Source organism: Dendrobates tinctorius, unplaced genomic scaffold (genome assembly GCF_039654945.1).
Source record: "Dendrobates tinctorius isolate UK_male_01 unplaced genomic scaffold, ASM3965494v1 ptg000293l, whole genome shotgun sequence".
Taxonomy (NCBI): domain Eukaryota; kingdom Metazoa; phylum Chordata; class Amphibia; order Anura; family Dendrobatidae; genus Dendrobates; species Dendrobates tinctorius.
Genome location: NW_027361960.1, coordinates 27550236 through 27571678, shown reverse-complemented (window position 1 = coordinate 27571678; position 21443 = coordinate 27550236). Strand labels below are relative to the sequence as shown.

Sequence of the window (21443 nt, the reverse complement as noted above, 5' to 3'; positions counted from 1 at the left end):
CCAATGTGATCCTCTTTTCGCTCTCCTCAAACTTTTTATTAAAAAAAAAAAAACAATACTGGTTTGCAATAGTTTCTCTTGTCTTTCAAATCCCACTCTTAGGTTTACGCAGTGCTTTTGTCAAATTACAGAAAAAATTCTCTGAGGCGGAATTGTCATAGTAGGGGTAAATTTTAAAAATTAATGAAGGGTTTCGGTTGATCCACTGAATTAAGCGTGGAATTGTCAAAGAGTTTTAGCCTTGGATGGTTTTTAATCAGGGCTTAGATTTGGTGAAGAATTGTCAGATTCAAAATCTGACTATTTGGGGCGATTGGGAATTTTTGTGGCTTCAGTCAACAGGTTTCTTTCTTTTGGATAAGTTTGCGATATCCATCTCCTCATATAATGAATATTTTTGAGAAGAACAATAATTCTCTTTATTGAGTAGTTTATTTGGAAGGGACTTATCTTTAGAATTTGAAGATAAAATCTTCTTGTTACTTTTAAGGTTGCCCTCTTTAATTAGTCCACCACATGAAGTTAAGGGGCAAACATTTGTCAGTTTTATCCTCATATATTTTTTTTTTTCAAATTAAAGATTATATTGAGAAATTTTTTGATAAATGAAAGAAGTGTAACAAACAACAGCCATATACTTAACAATATATGAATCTAACAAAACAACCAAAAAGAAAAACAATGAAATCCAATAAAACAACAAAGCAGGCATGGACAAGAGAAGGGTAAGGCTAGACGGGATCATAAAGATGATCTGAATACTGTAATGGAAGTTAAGAGCATGTCGCAATTGGATTAAAATCAGAGTAGAATCACCCACGGATGGACCCACAAAAAGGGGACGTTAGAAAGGTGTGCCAATGGAACCATTTCTTAGCAACCTTGTTGATTACCCACAGTCAAGAAGAAAGGAACATTTCCTTTACATTGGGTCATAGCAATTTCCGAGAACCACTCATCCAGAGATGGGGCAACTGATGATTTCCAGTGACGTGGAATAATGGTTTTGGCAGCTTGGAGTAAATGTCTCAAGAGCAATTTTTTAAAGCCAGGACCCGACATAGGGGACAAAAATAATAAAGTTGCTTCAGGCTTTTTGGGAACCGCCACTTCAGTAACTTCTAAAATCACCTTAATGCTCCCTCCCAGAATGATGCCAGAGCTGGGCAGGACCACCAAATATGAACCATTGTGCTTATCTTCATATTTAACAGGGGATCTGGATTTCATAGGATTAATAAGTTTGGGAGTGTTGTCAATATAGTAATTAGAGTGGGTATATTTTTCTCTTTGAGATTTTTGTTTTTTGTTTATTTTACTTCGGTTTGCATTTGTAGTTTTTGGTTTGGTTCCTCCTCTTTCCATTTCTGAGTCAAGGGGAGTTTATAGCTTTTAAATTAACAAATAGTAGCATTGTAAAACTATTTTAAATAAAAAAAAAGTATTATTTAATTGTAATTAGATATAAAGTAGTATCCTGTATAATAAATATTTATAGATAACCAAGTTAAGTAGAGTATAGGAATAATTTCAATAATAAAATCACTGATATAAATGTTTAACCAATTAAAATGTAGTAATAAATTTCAAAATCAGAAAATTGTTAAACTTTTTTTTCCCCAATAGAGAAGTGTCTAAAATGTAAATCAAAACTACGTTATATCTGAAGATTTTTAGTGAAATCCGTTGTAATAAGTTATAAACAAGATTTTAAAAGATTAAATTATTATTATAAATCTTATAAAGTAAAGAGATTTTCAGAAGGAAAATAAGGAAAAAAAAAATAATGTGTCAAATGGGGGTCCGTCTTACAGTCTGAATTCAGCTTACCAGGGAAGGGATCGGCACTGGTGAAGGAGTGGTCACAGGGATCGTTCGGTGGTCCAGGCTGGTGCGGTGGCCTCCGAGAAATCCCATCCCAGGCTGGTGCGGTGGCGGGGCTCTGTGCTGGGGCGGCGGCGGGGTTTTGTGCTGCGTGGGGGGCTCCGCAACGAGATCTCATCTGATCTCGTTGCCGAGATCAGAATCTGAGCATGCGCCGGCCCCTGGTGGCCATTTTCCCAGAGGCCACAGCATCGCAGCAACGAAGCTGCAGGGACCTCCGGGCTTTGATGAAATGCCAGGGGAGCCCCCCCCATGCAGGACAGAGCCCCGCCGCCGACGCCGCACCAGCCTGGGAAGGAGGCTGCATCAGGACAGCCGCCACAGGATTTGTAAGTATATTCCGACCATAAGACGCACCCCCATTTTCCCCAAATATTTTTTGGGAAAAAAAGTGCGTCTTATGGTCCGAAAAATACAGTATATATAACACTATACCAAAATTTTAAATATACAGTACTTTCAATACAGAATTCAGTTATCATTATTAAACATATAAAGAAATATGACTTAAAATATTTTTATAATTTGTTTGGATCCTCTTATAATAATCAAATGGAGGTAATTTTTTGGGGGGAGAAGCGGTCAGAGATGATTTCCGAGGTGCTTCATCAGCTGCGCAATACATTTAAACCATGGATATTAGTGTCTCGCAGTTTCAGCACGCACCATTTTCTGAGGTAAAATTTTCCGTTGTGCCAAAATCTTAAATTACTCCGGAGACTCTCCTGACTCTTGTTATAATGGTCCTATTAATAGAAATGATTTCAAGAGAGCCATCACATATGTTATAGGGGATCAGTCACAGTTTAATGAAAGCCGGGAGTCAGTTGTAGAATAACGGCTACATCCGCCATTTTATTAGGTGAATATCTCCGTAGTGCCTAAACCTATAAAGGTGAGTAATGTCTCAAAATACTTCAAACACCTGTCATAGTCCTGTCACAAGTATCTTACGTTTGGAAAATTATTCAGAAACGCTGTCACTCGCATTTTGTAAGAAGAACCATTAGAAATTCAGAATGATGAAAACTGAAGGATCCTTTATCCTGAAACGGCATTGCCCACTATCTTCTGAAGTAGATTTCTCCAGTGTAACAGGTCGTATTAAGACGATTTATGTCTTAAAATGATCCTATAATTATTTCCAATCTTCCTACATAGGTTTGGTGGAAATCTTCCTAGAATCATCGTAACAGACGCTTTGTAGGATACTTCAGCGGAGCTCAAGATTCCTACGTCTTACATGACTGAAATCCAGGCTACTCCCCCCATGTCTTTTTATTTGAACCACGACAAGATTGGGTTTCCATCCTGCAGCATAAGGATGACACAAAGCCCGTATATAATGACCACACGATTTTGAAGACAATACACACAAAATCATATAGTCATTGGCTTCTGCATTCAGCAGCGGTGGTAACCCTAAAATGCCTAAAAATAAACACCAAATACACAATTTCTCCATTGAACACACTGCTACACACATCACTACATTTGTCACCTTGATAGCCTTTTACATTGCAGGTATCAGGATACCGTTCTGCTATACAATCAAGTATTTTTATACATCGGCAGCTGACAGACTATTGGATAATAAGGAGGGAACTGTATAAGTGTTGAGATAAAACACATACGAAAATATACATACTGTATGTCAAGAATGAGACATCTTAATCAAAGTATACAGAGCTACTCAAAGAAGAACATCTGGAATGTACAGTATAAAAACCTTTAGAAAAAAGTGTGCTCCAGTTTGGCTCCATATTGCTGTGAATTGGAAATAGTGCTTGTTGTCAGAACTGAAGAAAACCTGTCTGATCTGCAGTGGACAGAACTGGCAATAAATTCAGGCAACTGTACCATTAGCGAGCTCTGGCTGAATAGCATCTCATGTATTCAGTCATCCAGGGATTTTCTACAGGCGAAATTTTTCTCCTCAGGACGCTTTCTGCGTCTGCAGAGCGGGCTCGCTGCTTCTGCAGCAGATGCCTTTTCCTTTCTTTCTGTCTTCTGTTCTTTGCTCTCAGAGCAGCTTCGTGAATCTGAAAACAATTTGTAGTGATGATCAGATCATGTTTATATCACAGAGACCCTCATAGCTCTACCTAATTGAAGGTCCTAGTATTAAATCACATATTTGTATGTAACTGGTAACATCATGGTTAATTTCCCAAGCTGGGGGAAGCATCTATATAGCTTATTTTTTCCTAACTGGAAAACCCTTTCTATTATCTTTAAATAAATAAAACTAAACTGTGGAACATATTGGAATTGTTTGATTTAATCTTATCATTTTTGCAGTCCATTTACTACGCATTATTGGGGGCAGACATCTTAGTTGCAGAAAAGGTAGGGTTGGGGGGGCAGCCTCTTGTTGTACAACCGGATACAGAACAGTTAGAAGGGGAGAAATGGATGAGCTCCCTGAGACACAATCAATTAATATCTAATACTGTAACAAAAATTCTAGGCAGGTGTGGAAAAAAATGCTATAAAGTAAGAATGCGGTCCGGTCTGATGGGTGTCGCAGCTCCGGTCCAGAGCCCCCCCATCATCATGCGATGTCGTCCTCTTGCTTGTTTCGTGTCCTGCTCCTGCGCAGGCATACTTTATCTGCCCTGTTGAGGGCAGAGCAAAGTATTGCAGTGCGCAGGCGCCGGGAAAGGTCAGAGAGGCCCAGCACATGCGCACTGCAGGAATTTGCTCTGCCCTCAACAGGGCAGAGAAGTACGTCTGCGCAGGAGCACGATGCTGGGGAGTGATGAAGAAAGCAGGAGGGCGGAGTTGCAAAAAGATGGGAGGCACCAGACCCAGACTTGCGACACCCATCGGACCGGACTGTCTCCCCCCGGGTGAGTATAATAAAACTTATTTTTCTTATCTTTCAGGTCAGACCGGGGGCTTATCTACAGCAGTATAGAATGTTATAGATAAGCCCTGAAAGGCGGTGGCCGTATCTTATAGCGGCCAAAACAGGTGACATGTTCCCTTTAACATTACTGGTTTTAAATATGAGAAAGGGAACAGTTTATGTGTACCGTCATTGTTCTCTTTTCTGGCTCTCATCCTACAGTGGGTGACAACAACTAGGTCTCCAGTTGAGTGGCACTTAGTTCTCTAAAAATGCTGCTCTCATAAAGACAACCCATGTCCACATGCCCTATAACATATGGACTTTCTATAGAAGTGTAGTCTGCTCAGAAAACATCCCTATTAGCCAAAACAGAGAGCCTCTATGTACGAATAGCCCTCGTCCTGGCAGATGAAGCTGTCCTAGCATTACAAAGGAAGCCATTCATGCAAATAGCCTCCATGTAAAATTATATTAGATTTGCTAGCATTGGCTGACGATTATACCAGGGGTGCATATTTTCATATGCTTTTTTTTTCTAACGAGACAATCACTTAATGGATATGGACAACTCTGTGTATCACAGTATTAGATCTCGTGGTCTTTTTTAGGGGAAAATGTTACTGAATCCAGTGTATTTAATTAGAACCTGCTAAAAACAGGGAGCAAAAATGTTCTCATTAAATGTGGATTATTCATGAGCTGGGGGCACATCATCGACAATCGGTCACAATTCACAACATGCAACCATTCTCCAAAGCTGCCAAGTGAAAAACAAACAGGATACCTCATTTTCCAGCGCTGGGGCACACACGTTGTGGGTTTTTTGACTCCCTGTGTCTTTTTTTTTCTCACCAGATGCATACAGGGCAAACGGGTGCCGGATTTCTTTTGTCAAACTCATCCTCTGTGGACTTGTATCTGCCTTGTGAACATTCTGTTTGGTTGGTACACTGCGGCTATGTTGTGCTCTTGAATGACTTGCAGATTTTTCATTTGATTTTGTAGCCTTTTCTCCATCTTGGTTATTCTCTGTTATAGTACAATGTATACCAATCAGCAAAAGTGTCAGGAAAAGCATTTCTAGGAAAGTCTTATACAGGTATTTGTCTAAGGCTAGGTTCATATGTCTACAACTGCAGTTGTAGGAGTCAAGCATATACTATAAAATGTATGTGACCGGGTGCCGTGTGTCGGCCTGTGTCTGCCTAAATTTATACATATACAATTAAAGTATGCAATAAGTCCATCTAGGTCTGTATTATTTTTTACTAAAAAAATAAAATATTTATCCTTTTTTCTAGCTCAATTTTACTGGTTTAGATCCCCAGTTGTCTTGATGTCAGTGTGAACTCTTAACAGGAGGTACAGAGTGTAGAGGAGTAACCCCCTCACTCTCCAAATTCATTAAAACGTCTCCTCTTTAGAGCTTTTGGAGACATTACTTTTCATCTCAATAAGTCTCCCATCGAGAATCATGAAGGAAAAAAAACACATGTCCTTTGACATCTTTTTTGGGTCCCCAAAAAAATGAATTTGAAAAAGTAGTAGTAAATTGGGCTCAAAGTGTTTCATGGGATTCCTCAAGGGAGTTAATAGCCCTATTTGCCTCATAATAAATTAGTAAGTAATCCAAAAAACATCCCCGAACATGTTCTTTAATAATCATTATGTACCCAACATTAGTAAACCCAATATGCCTAAGGACTCATTCAGATGTCCATGTGGCAAGTACGGGATATATCTGTTTTTTTCACAGATACAATACATAAACATTATAATCTGTGGTGCTATTCACATGTTTGTGCTTTTTCAAAAACAATGTGTCCGTGCAAAACTCACTGGGACATGTCCAGATTTTCCAGTGTGATTGATAACAAGGGCTAATACAATTCTGCGGATCTGTAAAACATTACGTACATGACACGAATGGCATCCGGGAGTCATCTGTGCTTTATGTATTTAACAACGCAAAGGATAGGAGAAGTCTTGTAAACACTGACGGTAAAAACAGACACGGACCGTAGCCTGATGACACACTGATGGTACACACTGACTGTACACTGAAGACACACTGATGGTAAAAATGGACACATACACGGATGGTAAAAAAGACAAACACTGATGACATTAGTACTAATTTTTCAAGTACGGTATGTGTTTAAACAAGGATGTGTGAATGAGACCGGATCCGCCAAAAAAAATGGCGGATCCGTTTTTTTGCAAAAAAGGCGGCTTTTGACTGATGGTCAAAAACGGAAGTGTGCAACAGGCCTAAAGAGACGCTACTGTAGTGCAAGGTTACGCAAATTTCTGCTGTGAATTATAGTGCAAATCTATGCCAGTATATACAGGGCCCTGTAGGTTTGGATTTCTTTTTCCCTGAATAATAAACACCTTCATTTAAAAACTTTATTTTGATTTTACTTTTGTTATCTTTGTCTGATATTTACCGTATTTTTCGGACTATAAGACACACTTTTCTCCTCCCAAAATGTGGAGATAAAGGAGGGGGGTGCGTCTTATAGTCCAGATGTACGGCTCTGGCTGTGGTGGGGAGGTGGGGGAGCGGTTTCGGCAGAGCAGCGGGTCACAGAGGCAGGAGCTGGCAGCTGCAGCCAACTCCTCTACCTGCTGCTAAAGAGAAATGAATATTCACTGCATTCCACGCCCATGGGCATGAAGGGCAATGAATATTTATTTCTTTTTGGCATCCTGGTATGATTGACCCCATCCCGTTCCTGGTATGATTGGTCCCATCCCAGTCCTGGTATGATTGGCCTCATCCTGGTCCTGGTATGCATGGCCCCATCAGAAAAGATTAAAAAAAACAAACCATTAGGCTATGTTTCCACGTTTAGGAAACGCTGCGGAGAGAATGCAGCTCCGCCCAAAGCGCTGCACCCTGTTGTACGCGCGGTGATTCCGCATGTGTTCATTGAACACATGCGGAATCACCGCATCCTATACATAGACTGTTATTTATCTTGTGGAGACTGTGGGTCTCCGCAAGATAAATAGACATGCTGCAGTCTATAAATGTGCGCCGCATGTCTGGTTACACAGGTCTGCCACCTGCGTGTTTGCACACATAGTGGAGATGAGATTTCATAAAATCCCCTCCACTATGCTGTAACTTTTGGATGCTGCGGATTGGACGCTGCGGCTGCAATCTGCAGCTATTCCTGAACGTGGAAACATACCCATACACTTAACTTACCAATGCTCTTCAGTAGCGCACAGTGTCAGCCGGAGCCTTCCTGCTGCTGCCGGCGGTCACATGTGTAGATACGTAAAAGAAATTAATATTCAGAATATTCATTTCTCTTAAGTATCGGCACATGTGACCACTGGCAGCAGCAGGCAGGCTCCGGCTGACACCGTGCGCTACTGAAGAGCAATGAATACTCACTGCTCTCTGCAATGAACAGTCCCGGTGAGAATCCCGGACACTATGCTCTGCTTGTGAGCAGCGCATGAAGTCCATGCCATGAGCTGCTTACAAGCATTAAGCAGCTGCTGGCAATGGAAGGTAAGTGTAATTTTTTTAAAAATCTTTTCTGATGGGGCCATGCATACCAGGAACGGGATGGGGCCATGCATACCAGGATAAGGATGGGGCCATGCATACCAGGATAAGGATGGGGCCATGCATACCAGGATAAGGATGGGACCATGCATACCAGGACCAGGATGAGGCCAATCAAACCAGGATAAGGATGGAGCCACGCACACTTGGATGAGATGGGGACCCTGCATACCAATATAGGGATGAGGGCAATCATTCCTGCCAGGATAAGGATGAGGGGGACCATTCCTACCAGGATAGGGAGGAAGGGGCCATGCATGCTAGGGATGAGGAGGCCATGCATACCAGGATAGGGATGAGGGAGCCATGCATACCAGGATAGGGATGAGGGGCAATGTGTATCTGGATGGGGATGAGGAGACCATATTTACCAGGATAGGGGATAATACAGAATTGAAATCATTTTTTGCTTCAGTTTTTTTCCCCCTAATTTCCTACTCTAAAACCTAGGTGCGTCTTATGGTCTGGTGCGTCTTACAATCTGAAAAACACGGGACATTTGTTTGGTGATCTGAAACATTTAAGACATGAAAACAAAATGTAAAAGAGGGCACCACCAAAGAAGTATACAAGGGATCACCTAAAGTATGCTAAATAGTGATGTGTGTAAGGCTAGTTTTGCACTCGCGTTTTTTAGCACTGCACTTCGTGCGCAATAGAAACGCATGCAAAAAACGCATTATGCATTTTGCATGCATTTGCTTTTTTTAGGCGCATGCGTTTTAATCAGTTTCTGGCCATGTTAACTCTTAAAACGCATGCAATTTTAAACGCAGGCGTGCACATAGACTGTAATGTGATTTTTTTTTGCGCATTCCATGCGCATGCGTTTTTTTGACACAGGTCGGACAGACCAAAATGCAACAGGTTGCGTCCAGCGCGCCTAGGTGCACACTACAAAAAAAAAAACGCATGCGCACGAAAACGCATACAAACGGGTGCAAACGCTAGACCATGCGTCCCCATGTTAAAGATAGGGGCACAGGAGGCATGGGCGCGCACGATGCCCTGCGCTAAAAAAACGCTAGTGTGAAACCAGAGTAAGAAACAAGAAAAAGGTGCATGCTATGTAATGAATCACCAGTATATATAGAAAGTATATATTTTATTATTGAACAACATACAGAGGAAAACACTTACATGTTAAAAACATTTAGGGTATGTCTCCACGGTCAGTATTGGCAGCGCTTTGGAAGCAGCTCCGTCCAAAGCGCTGCCAGCTTCTGTATGCGGGGTGATTCCACATTTGTTCATTGAACCATGCGGAATCACCGCATCCTATACATTGGACTGTGATCTTTATCTTGCGGAGACTGGGCATCTCCGCAAGATAAATAGACCTGCTGCGGTATATAAAGATGCACCGCATGTTCGGTTACGCCGGTCTGCCACCTGTGTCTTCGTACGCATAGTGGAGATGGGATTTCATAAAATCCCCTCCACTATGCTGTAACATCTGGACACTGCGGCTGTACGCAGCATCCAACCTGCAGCGTTTACTGACTTTGGAAACATATCCTTAAAATTAGAAAAATTGGTACAAAATACCAACAGGTCATGCCCACAATATGGCTGATAAACCTCCAGTAACTACTACTAAGGTAAGAACTGATAGCCCCCCAAAAAATGACCAAAATAATATTTACGATCCTAAACATATAATGTATAATGAAAAAATAGAACCTGCTGCAATATCTTGTCAAAAAATGTTGAAAGAAACTATATTTCTCAAAAATTAACATGTGTCCAGAAAGATAATGACACCTAAGACAGGAACACAAATGTTGGGTTTTCCCTTCCTCCATACTATTTGACCACCCATGTGGCTCCATCTATACATCTATTTTTTGCCTTACACATCCAGGTTTGACGCTGTAATCAGTACTTTCTATAAATACTAGTGATCCCTTACATAGCATGCACCTTTTTCTTGTTACTGAAATATTTAAGTGTCACAAACATGCAAAAGAATAGGAAATCATGAAGGGTGCAAACACTTTTTCACACCACTGTAGATGGTGTACATTTAATTTTTTGGGTGAACAGTCATAGATGCACCAAATAATGTAAAAGGAGTACTCCAGCTCCAATTTTTGCCTACATAGTGCAGCACAGTCTCTTAGTAAAGAGTGGAGGTTTTCGTGTAGGACTTGTGTACACCTGTTTCAGTTGATGTACTATGTTTGGCTTGTCTGCAATCTTGATTCTTTGTCCCTCCCTAATATTGTTCCCCTAAGGGTAGCTGCACACGATATTTTTCTCTCCATCCAGAGTCTGATCAGAATAATCAGAGTTTGATCAGAGCAGCATCAGTTTTTCTCCATTCTGTCAGTCTGTGAAAATCGGACCCATAGACTTGCAGTGCCGGTTTTTGATCAGACCCTCAATGGTCAGAGGAAAAAAAAAAAAAAAAAAAAAAAAAGTTGGACATGTGCACTGCCCCATAGCATATCATGGGTGCGAGTGCCATCAGTGAAAACCACAGATAGCACATGTCCGATATAATCGGCGATGTGCACAAGCCCTCATACAGACTATGTTCCATGATGCCTGATTCTCATCAAAATGCTATAGCTAATGGTTGCCAATGATAGACTATAGGGGTTTTCCCATGAACAAAGTTCATTTTAATCAATAGATCTTGGAATAATAAGCTCCACAATTACATGTGTTTAAAATCTGTCCCTGTGCTGAGATAATATTATAAATGTGCCCCTGCTGTGTACTGTGTAATGGCTGTGTCTAACCATACAGGGCCAAGGTCTGATCATACCACAGCTCCTGGGAAGGGGAGGAAGCAAAACAGTGCACAGACATTACAGAACGGGATCGCAAATAATTCTTTGAGGTAAAACATTTTTTAAAAACATGCAGTGAAAGGTCTTGCCTCACAGAAAGCAGCAGCTGCGATCCCATGCTGTCCCGTCTGTATATTTCACCATTGACATCAGGCAAGGTCCCCAGCCCTGCATCGCACGGTCATCCAGCAGCACACTTATATTGGCATCCTGGATACCGATACAGTTGAAAGCAATGATGGGGGACGGAGCGTCAGCAGATGTTCCCGCTCCTATCATTCCCCTTCTGCGTTGGAGGTCTCAGCTCAGAGGGCGCAATGGCGTAAATATGGGCGCATTATAATAACGTAATTTGACAAAAGTTGTGGGGGAATGGGCAAAGGTGAGTAGTTATTTTTTAATGTGGGGCTCATTATTTTGTATGGAGCACTATGTAAAGCGCATTATACTGTATGGAGCACTATATGGGACCCTTTATACTGTATGGAGGACTATGTGGGGCCATTATATTGTATGGCGAACTATTTGGGGCCATTATACTGGAAGGAGCACTATAGGGGGCCCATTATACTGTATGGAGCTCCATTACACTGTATGGAAGGCAATGCAGGGCCCCATTATACTGTATGGAGGACTATGTGGGGCCATTATAGTGTACGGAGGACTATGTGGGGCCATTATATTGTATGGAGCAATATGTGAGACGATTATACGGTATGAAGCACTATGAGAGCCATTATACTGTATGGAAGGCAATGCAGGGCCCCATTATACAGTATGGAGGACTATGTGGGGCCATTATATTGTATGGAGAACTATTTGGGGCCATTATACTGGAAGGAGCACTATAGGGGGCCTATTATACTGTATGGAGCTCCATTACACTGTATGGAAGGCAATGCAGGGCCCCATTATACTGTATGGAGCACTATGTGGGGCCATTATAGTGTACGGAGGACTATGTGGGGCCATTATACTGTATGGAGCAATATGTGAGACGATTATACTGTATGAAGCACTATGAGAGCCATTGTACTGTATGGAAGGCAATGCAGGGCCCCATTATACAGTATGGAGGACTATGTGGGGCGCATTATACTGGAAGGAGCACTTTTTGTGACCATTATACTATAAGTAGGACTGTGTGGGGATTACAGTTGGGGAATCATACCGTGATAAGGTCACCATTCTTTGTCGGGGGGTTTGAGGGAGGGTGGTACAGACGGGTCATTATACCATGTGTGTGGAAGAATTTACTTTGGGACTATCTTACTGTGTTTGGGGGCACTTTTGTGGCCAATTTTATTACTCAAGGATTTGTTTCCTTTGTTATTACATATTTAAATTAGGCAATTGGGTCATATGCTTTTTACTGCTCTTACATAACATATTATTCCAATATTTTATTCTAAGATCTATTAATTAAAATGTACTTTATTAGTGGGAAAACCCCTTTAAGTTTTTTTACATATAAAAAAAAAAATCATCATTATATTTGATGATAAATTCTATAATGCTGTAGATAAGCCCCCGACCCGACCTGCAAGAGAAGAAAAATAAGTTTTATTATACTCACCTGCAGGGCAGTCCGGTCCGATGGGTGTCGCTGGTCGTGGTCCGGCACCTCTCATCTTCTTGCTATGCCGCACTCCTGCTTGCTTCATCACTCCCAGCATTGCGCTCCTGCGCAGGCGTACTTATCTGCCCTCAGAGCAAAGTACTGCAGTCCGCACGTGCTGGAAAAGGTCAGAGAGGCCTGTGCAGGTGCGCGATGCCATGAAGCAAGCAGGAGGGCGGCATCGCAAGAAGATGGGAGGTGCCAGACCAAGAACAGCGACACCCATCGGACCAGAGTATAATAAAACTTATTTTACTGATCTTGCAAGTCGGATCGGGGGCTTATCTACAGAATTATAGAATGCTGTAGATAAGCCCTGAAAGGCGGTGGCCGCATCTTATATCGGCCAAACCTGGTGAAAGGTTTGCTTTAATTTTGGCCCTCTGTGTATTTGAGTTTGCCATCCCTGATGCAAAGTTTGCTAATTATTTGGGCAGATTACGTGTTACATTTGGAGCATTGAAAGATAATGGAGCACATTTGCTCGATTGAAAGACTAAATACAGGTTTCAGCTTCAGATTTTGGTTAAAGGGAATTTGTCACCCTTTTTTTTGGCCTATCAGATGCCGGTATTGACATCAGGGGCTTCTCTACAGCATTCCGTAATGCTGTAGATAAGCCCCCGATGTAACCTAAAAGATAAGAAAAACACGTTAGATTATACTCACCGGAGGGGGCGGTCCGGTCCGATGGGTGTCGCGGTCCGGTCCGATGCCTCCCATCTTCATACGATGCAGTCTTCTTCTTCCCTTCCTGTAGTGGCTCTGGCGCAGGCGCACTACTCTGCCCTGTTGAGGGCAGAGCAGAATACTGCAGTGCGCAGGCGCCAGACCTCTCCCGACGCCTGCGCACTGCAGGTCTCTGCTCTGCCCTCAACAAGGCAGAGCAGTGCGCCTGCGCCACTACAGGAAGGGAAGAAGAGGACGTCATCGCATGAAGATGGGAGGCTCCGGACCGGACCGTAACACCCATTGGACCGGACCCCGCCCCCTCCGGTGAGTATAATATAACTTGTTTTTCTTATCTTTCAGGTTACATCGGGTGTTTATCTACAGCATTACAGAATGCTGTAGATAAGCCCCTGATGTCAATACCGACAGCAGATGGGCCAAAAAAAGGGTTACAGATTCTCTTTAAAGTGAATCTGTCAGTAAGATCACCCCTCTTAAGCCATCAATATGGGCCTGCAGGTCACAGGAAGCTGAATAAAATACCTTGATACCTGAAATTTAATGTCTTATCCCAGAGATATCCACTTTTTTAATATGGAAATGGAGCTGTAAGGCTAAGTGCAGACGTACTTTTTAGCCCTGTGGATTTTTCCACGCAGAATAGAAGAAATCCGCAGGTCAAATGACCTGCATTTTTCCTGCGGATTTCTTCCTGTTTTCTTGTGGTTTTTGTGCGGTTTTCCCCTGTGGATTTGCCCCTGCGGATTTGGAGAATGGAGCAGGTGGAAAACTGCACAAAAGTAGTGACATGCTGCATATTTTGAGCCACAAGAAAACCACGGGGAAAAATCCGCAGTGTCTGCACAGCGTTTTTTTTTTTCAATTGACTAACATGCTACGGTATATCACAATGCGGATATGCAACGTTTCTGCGCGGAAAAATCTGCTGCGGATCCGCTGGATATCTGCATCGTGTGCACATGGCCTTAAGATCTATGGGCTGGATCACAGATAATGCCTCGTTTCATATAAAAATCATCTCTGGAGGCAGATTCACCTGCTGATCAATGTCCGGCCCACAGATCTTAACAGCTCATTTACATGTAAGAAAAACATGGATTTCTCTGGAATAAGACATAAGATTGCAGATATCTAGATTTCCTTTTATTCAGCTTCCTATAACCTGCATTCCCATATAGACGGCTTGCCGATGACCCTACTGAAAGATTCCGAGATCTGCCATATACAAATCCTGACAATGCTGACGTTGGTTTCTTTTTCAGAAATTTCATATGGGCAAGAATTACTTTGTCTTTTGACAAGTTTAATAATGAACAAAAACCATCATCATGATAAAATACAATGCAGTGAGGCGCCCTGAGGTGAACAGTGGCCAGCCAAGTGTGCGATTCGGTATGACTGCAGTGAGGCCAGTAGCCCAAAGTAATTAACAATACTTACACAAATCAGTGGAAATTGGCCATTTACTCTTTTGCACGCCAACTTTTCTGCACAGAGTTGCTTTTGGGAAAGACTGGAGGAGTGACCAGAGTTGAAAGTTGGGCATCCCTTTGGCCACGTTCACACTATGGGTATTTGTAAGGCCAAACCAGGAATGGAATACTGAACGTGTGCACGAGGCCTATGTGTAAGTCTGCAATGGGATATTTTTGGCCCAAAGTAATTTAACCCTTTAAAAACACTACTTTTTAAAATAATTGAAAATTAGCAATTCGCCCACTTTGATGCCCGCCGTGTATTCGTGGAGCTGCTGTAAGGGCAGCAGACTGCACTGTACTTTATTTTGCCGCATTAATAAGTTTGTAGTAAGAACCTATGTGAATGAGACACGTTGAGCCTGGTGACGGTGAGGTGGCAGACATGGCATATAATAACAGAGCATACCCTGTGGGAGGGGGTCACTGGCTGCTGTCTGGCCGCTCGGTCCGGCCGTGTCCTCCTCTGGGTGTCCGGCAGGTGGCAGCTTGTGCAGAGGCTGGCCTGGCTCCGGGGCTTTGGTCGGTGGTGTGGAGTGGCCACTGCTGGAGCCGGAGCTGCCGTCCCAGCCGTCCCACAGCCAGGGGTTATGTGCGTGCTCCAGTATCCGCCGGCTCAGCCGGTACGTCAGCATCTCCTGGTAGCAGCTCCTGCACGCCTCCCACTCGGGGTCCTTGAAGCGCTTCATGTACTCGCTGCGCAGAGCCTTGCAGTGCATGGCTCAGTCACGGGACGAAGGCAGCACCTGAGGGAACACACTGCCGTTACCGCTGGTTATGTACACGCCGTTGGCATAGCAACTCTCAGCGTGGCGTCTGGCCACAAAGCACGGACAGTCCAGTGCCAGCAGCCCTCCCTCACCTGCTGGTGCCATAGGTGCCCACAATTCGCATGGCAGCCGCTCCATATACCTGGCTACAATCGGGGAGCAGTCACCTCACTGATGCGTGACAGGGAAAAAGAAAAAAAAAAAAAACACAAAAAAAAATAAAAATATATATATATGTTGTGCTACAGCAGGTTTCGAGAGCCATGAATTGGCCAAAAGAGGTGACTTGAGCATTCTTCATGCAGCTTTCGTTTGGAATTCGCCATTATTTCTAAGTAATGAAAGTAGCATGAAGAATGGAGCAGTCACCTCTTTTAGCGAATTCATGGCTCCTGAAACCCCTGCCCACACACAACAAAATGACCCAAACGCTTTCCTGACACGTATTTGGCTTCAGAACTGCGCTGCCTCGCTGGCGTCTACAAGACACAGTATTGCTCATACCTGTACACACTGTCTTGTAGATGCAGGGACATTCACATTATTATACTACAGATTGGGAGAGGATATTGGAGATGGGAAAACCCCTTTTCAGACGCATTCTGACTGAAACAGTGCTCAGAAATGCTCAAAAGCATATACATTTTTATGTGAAAACGACGGTCTGTTCATACAGTGGGTACGGAAAGCATTCAGACCTCTTTACATTTTTCACTCTGTTTCATTGCAGCCATTTGGTAAATTCAAAAAAGTTCATTTTTTTCTCATTAATGTACACTCTGCACCCCATCTTACTGGAAAAAAAAACAAATGTAGAGATTTTTGCAAATTTATTAAAAGAGAAAAACTGAAATGAGTGGAACAGGCTGCCACAAGAACAGGCTGCCACAAGAGGTGGCGAGTTATCCTTCAAAAGTCTTCAAACGGAGGCTGGACAGACATCTGTCTGGGGGTTGGACAAGATGACCCAGGAGGTCCCTTCCAACTCTACCTTTCTATGAAATATCACATGGTCATAAGTATTCAGACCCTTTGCTCAGACACATATTTAAGTCACATGCTGTCCATTTCCTTGTGATCCTCCTTGAGATGGTTCTGCGCCTTCATTGGAGTCCAGCTGTGTGTAATTAAACTGATAGGACTTGATTTGGAAAGGCACACACCTGTCTATATAAGACCTCACAGCTCACAGTGCATGTCAGACCAAATGAGAATCATGAGGTCAAAGGAACTGGCCAAGGAGCTCAGAAATAGAATTGTGGCAAGGCACACATCTGGCTAAGGTTACAAACATTTTTGCAGTAGTCAAGGTTCCTTTGAGCACAGTGGCCTCCATAATCCTTAAATGGAAAAAGTTTGGGACCACCAGAAGTCTTCCTAGACCAGGCCGTCCAACCAAACTGAGCACTAGTGGGAGAAGAGCCTTGGTGAAAGGTAAAGAAGAACCCCAAGATCACTGTGGTTAAGCTCCACAGATGCAGTAGGGAGATGGGAGAAAGTTCCACAAAGTCAATTATCACTGCAGCCCTCCACCAGTCGGGGCCTTTATGACAGAGTGGCGAGACGGAAGCCTCTCCTCAGTGCAAGACATATGAAAGCCCGCATAGAATTTGCTAAAAAACACATGAAGGACTCCCAGAATATGAGAAATAAAATACTCTGGTCTGATGAGACGAAGATAGAACTTTTTGGTGATAATTCTAAGCGGTGTGTGTGGAGAAAACCAGGCACTGCTCATCACCTGCCCAATACAATCCCAACAGTGAAACAAGGTGGTGGCAGCATCATGCTATGGGGGTGTTTTTCAGCTGCAGGGACAGGATGATTGGCTGCAATTGAAGGGAACATGAGGAGACTCGTGGCTTTACTAGCTCAAAAGGGTGCTTCTACTCAATACTGAGCAAAGGGCCTGAATACGTATGACCATCTGATATTTCAGTTTTTCTTTAATAAATTTGCAAAAATTTGTACATTTGTTTTTTTTCAGCCGAGATAGGGTACAGAGTGCACATTAATGAGAAAAAAAAATGAACTTTTTTGAATTTTCCAAATGGCTGCGATGAAAGAGTGAAAAATGTAAAGGGGTCTGAATACTTTCCATACCCACTGTATGTCCGGTAGTTTTCAAATGACTCGAAGTGGCTAAAAGAAGTGACCCGACTGGTCTTCATGCGGCTTCTGCTCTGAAAATGCTCTATATGTTACAAGTCAATGTGAAGGCTCAAAACAGGGGTCTTTTTGAGCATTTTTGTGTCTAGCGGTTTCTTCATTGTTTAATAAAGGATAAAATAAAACAAATGGAAAACGCCAGTTAAAATTACAGTCCAAAAACTGTGGAAAAACCCTTGAAATAAAAAAAAATCAAATCAGCCAGTGGTCAAAAACAACAAAGAAAGCACTCAGGAAATGACTAAAAAGATGCTAAATAAGGCTGGTTTCACATTAGTGTTTGTGTGTGCAGCGTTTGATCCGCATGCGTACATATATTTAACATGGTGCACGCAGGGACATGCGTTTGCATGCGTCGCTTCGCGGTGTGGGGCATTTTTTGAGGCGTCAAAAATCTGTCAAATATGTTCAGGCATGCGCATGCGGAGGAGTCCGTAAAAAAATGCATTACTGTCTATGGGAACCCTTTGGTACGCAAGGACATGCGTACGCATGCGTTCGATACACATGCGTTCTTCAAAATGTAAATAGAAATACCATGAGACACGCCCATTTTTGTCTGATGTCATATCGAACGCAAACACATGCAAAAACGCAAACACATGCACTCGCAGCGTTTTTCCCATCATGCGTAAGATGATGCACATAAAAAACGCTGGGCAAAAATGCGTTTTGCATGCGCTTGCGCATGGGGATGATACACTGCTCACTCAAACGCTAATGTGAACCTAGCCTAATGACAACAGGACAAACCTTGAACTGGCCACCCACCATGGTTTCCAAGGGAAATTCACTTCAATAAGTGACATACAAACAATAGGAAGCATATACTGTTTTTTTTTTCTTTTTAATTTTCAGTACGTTTTATCTATCTAGTAGACAGAGTCTTTTAGAACTCACTCTGGCACAGTGTTTTTGGTATTCTAGTGGGCACAGTGCTTCCATTGACAGAAAGTGGTTTGCACATTAATGACCAGGCCAATTTTCACAATTCTGACCACTGTCACTTTATGAGGCAATACAGTGGGTATGGAAAGTATTCAGACCCCTTTCAATTTTTCACTCTGTTTCATTGCAGCCATTTGGTAAATTAAAAAAAGAGTTCATTTTTTTCTCATTAATGTATACTCTGCACCCCATCTTGAATTAAAAAAAAAGAGAAATGTAGAAACTTTTGTAAATTTATTATAAAAGAAAAACTGAAATATCACTTGGTCATAAGTATTCAGACCCTTTGCTCAGTATTTAGTAGAAGCACCCTTTTGAGCTAGTATAGCCATGAGTCTTCTTGGGAATGATGCAATAAGTCTTTCACACTTGGATATGGGTATCCTCTGCCATTCTTCCTTGCAGATCCTCTCCAGTTCCATCAGGTTGGATGGTGAACAGCTATTTTCAGGTCTCTCCAGAGATGCTCAATTGGGTTTAGGTCAGGGCTCTGGCTGGGTCAGTCATGAATGGTCACAGAGTTGTTCTGAAGCGACGCCTTTGCTATTTTAGCTGTGTGCTTAGGGTCATTGTCTTGTTGGAAGGTGAACCTTCGGCCAAGTCTGAGGTCCAAAGCACTCTGGAAGAGGTTTTCATCCAGGATATCTCTGTACTTGGCCGTATTCATGTTTCCTTCAATTGTAACCAGTTGTCCAGTCCCTGCAGCTGAAAAACACCCCCATAGCATGATGCTGCCACTACCATGTTTCACTGTTGGGATTGTATTGGGCAGGTGATGAGCAGTGCCTGGTTTTCTCCACATATACCACTTAGAATTATCACCAAAAAGGTCTATCTTCGTCTCATCAGACCAGAGAATCTTATTTCTCATAGTCTGGGAGTCCTTCATGTGCTTTTTAGCAAACTCTATGCGGGCTTTCATATGTCTTGCAGTGAGGAGAGGCTTCTGTCGGGCCATCCTGCCATAAAGTCCCAACTTTTGGAGGGCTGCAGAGATAGTTGAGTTTGTGGAACTTTCTTCCATCTCCCTACTGCATCTCTGGAGTTCAGCCACAGTCATCTTGGTGTTCTTCTTTACGTCTCTCACCAAGGCTGTTCTCCCACTATTGCTCAGTTTAGCTGGACAGCTAGGTCTAGGAAGACTTCTGGTAGTCTCACACTTCTTCCATTTAAGGATTATGGAGGCCACTGTGCTCTTAGGAACCTTGAGAAATTCTTTTGTAACTTTGATCAGATGTGTGCCTTGACACAATTCTGCCTCTGAGCTCCTTGGCCAGTTCCTTTGACCTCATGATTCTCATTTGGTCTGAAATGCACTGTGAGGTCTTATTTAAGCAGGTGTATGCCTTTAGAAATCAAATCCTATCAGTTTAATTAAACACAGCTGTACTCCAATGAAACAGTAGAACCATCTCTAGGAGGATCACAAGGAAATGGACAGCATGTGACAAATATGAGTGCCTGAGCAAAGGGTCTGAATACATATGACCAAGTGATATTTCAGTTTTTCTTTCTTAATAAATTTGCAAAAATTTCTATATTTCAGTTTTTTTTCTGTCAAGATGAGGTGCAGGGTGTACATTAATGAGAAAAAAAATGAACTTTTTTGAATTTACCAAATGGCTGCAATGAAAAAGTGTAAAAAATTTAAAAGGGGTCTGAATACTTTCCGTACCCACTGTAACTCCGGAACACTATCGGATCCCGCTGATTCTAAGACTGTTTTAAAAGACATATTGTACTTCATGATCGTGGTAAAATTTATTTGATAAGACTTGCGTTTGTGTAAAAAATGGAAATTTGGCAAAAATTTTGCAACTTTTAAACTTTGAATTCTTATGCCCTTAAATCAGAGAGATATGTCACACAAAATAGTTACTAAATTACATTTCTGACATGTCTATTTTACATCAGACTTTTTTTTTTTTTTTTACAAATTTTTTTTTTTTTTTTAGGAAGTTATAAAGGGTTAAGTGTTGACCAGCAATTTCTAATTTTTATAACAAAATTTGCAGAACCATTTTCTTTTTTTTTTTTTAAGGACCACATCACATTGGAAGTAACTTTGAGGGGTCTATAATACTCAAAAGTGACACCATTCTAAAAACTGCACCTCTCGCGGTGCTCAAAAACCACATTCAAGAAGTTTAACAACCCTTCAGGTGCATCACTGGAATTTTTGGAATGTGAAAGGAAAAAATAAACATTTACTTTTCTTTCACAAAAATTTTTCTTTAGACATATTTCTTATACTTTAGCATGAACAAAAACCATGTAGAACAACATAGATACCCCTAAGAGATCAACAACCACCTGGTTATGTCTCAAAAGGTATCTTGAGGCTGGGTTCACACGTATCGGAACTCTCGCGGAAATTACTGCGAGAATTCCGGAATTCCATTCCGCGGGAAAATCGCATTTTACATTCCCGCAGAAAAACTAGCATTTTGCAAGCGTAATTAGCTTGCAGAATTGCAAGCGTTTTCCAAGCGATCTGGGCATCGCTTGGAGAACTGATTGACAGGTTGGTCACACTCGTCAAACATAGTGTTTGACAAATGTGACCAACTTTTTACTATTGAGGCCGCCTATGCGGCCTCAATAGTAAAAGATAGAATGTAAAAAATAATAAAAAAATATTGTTATTC

The 21443-nt window shown here is 42.1% G+C and overlaps 1 protein-coding gene across 3 annotated transcripts in view; it reads right to left on the bottom strand.

Moving 5' to 3' along the window:
• Nucleotides 1-2665: 2665 nt before the first annotated feature.
• Nucleotides 2666-21443, bottom strand: part of CCSAP (centriole, cilia and spindle associated protein) — a 41416-nt gene continuing 22638 nt past the window's right edge. For 2 of the 3 annotated variants that reach the window (XM_073560217.1, XM_073560220.1), the window contains exons 2-4: nucleotides 15318-15654; nucleotides 5523-5767; nucleotides 2666-3926 (exon numbers count right to left, since the gene is read on the bottom strand). In XM_073560217.1, coding sequence (XP_073416318.1) covers nucleotides 3747-3926; nucleotides 5523-5767; nucleotides 15318-15627 — 735 coding nt within the window. In that variant the 5' untranslated portion in view covers nucleotides 15628-15654 and the 3' untranslated portion in view covers nucleotides 2666-3746. Of the gene's footprint in view, nucleotides 3927-5522; nucleotides 5768-15317; nucleotides 15655-15770; nucleotides 15850-21443 lie in introns of all 3 variants that reach the window. The other variant, XM_073560218.1, reaches the window with a different exon arrangement.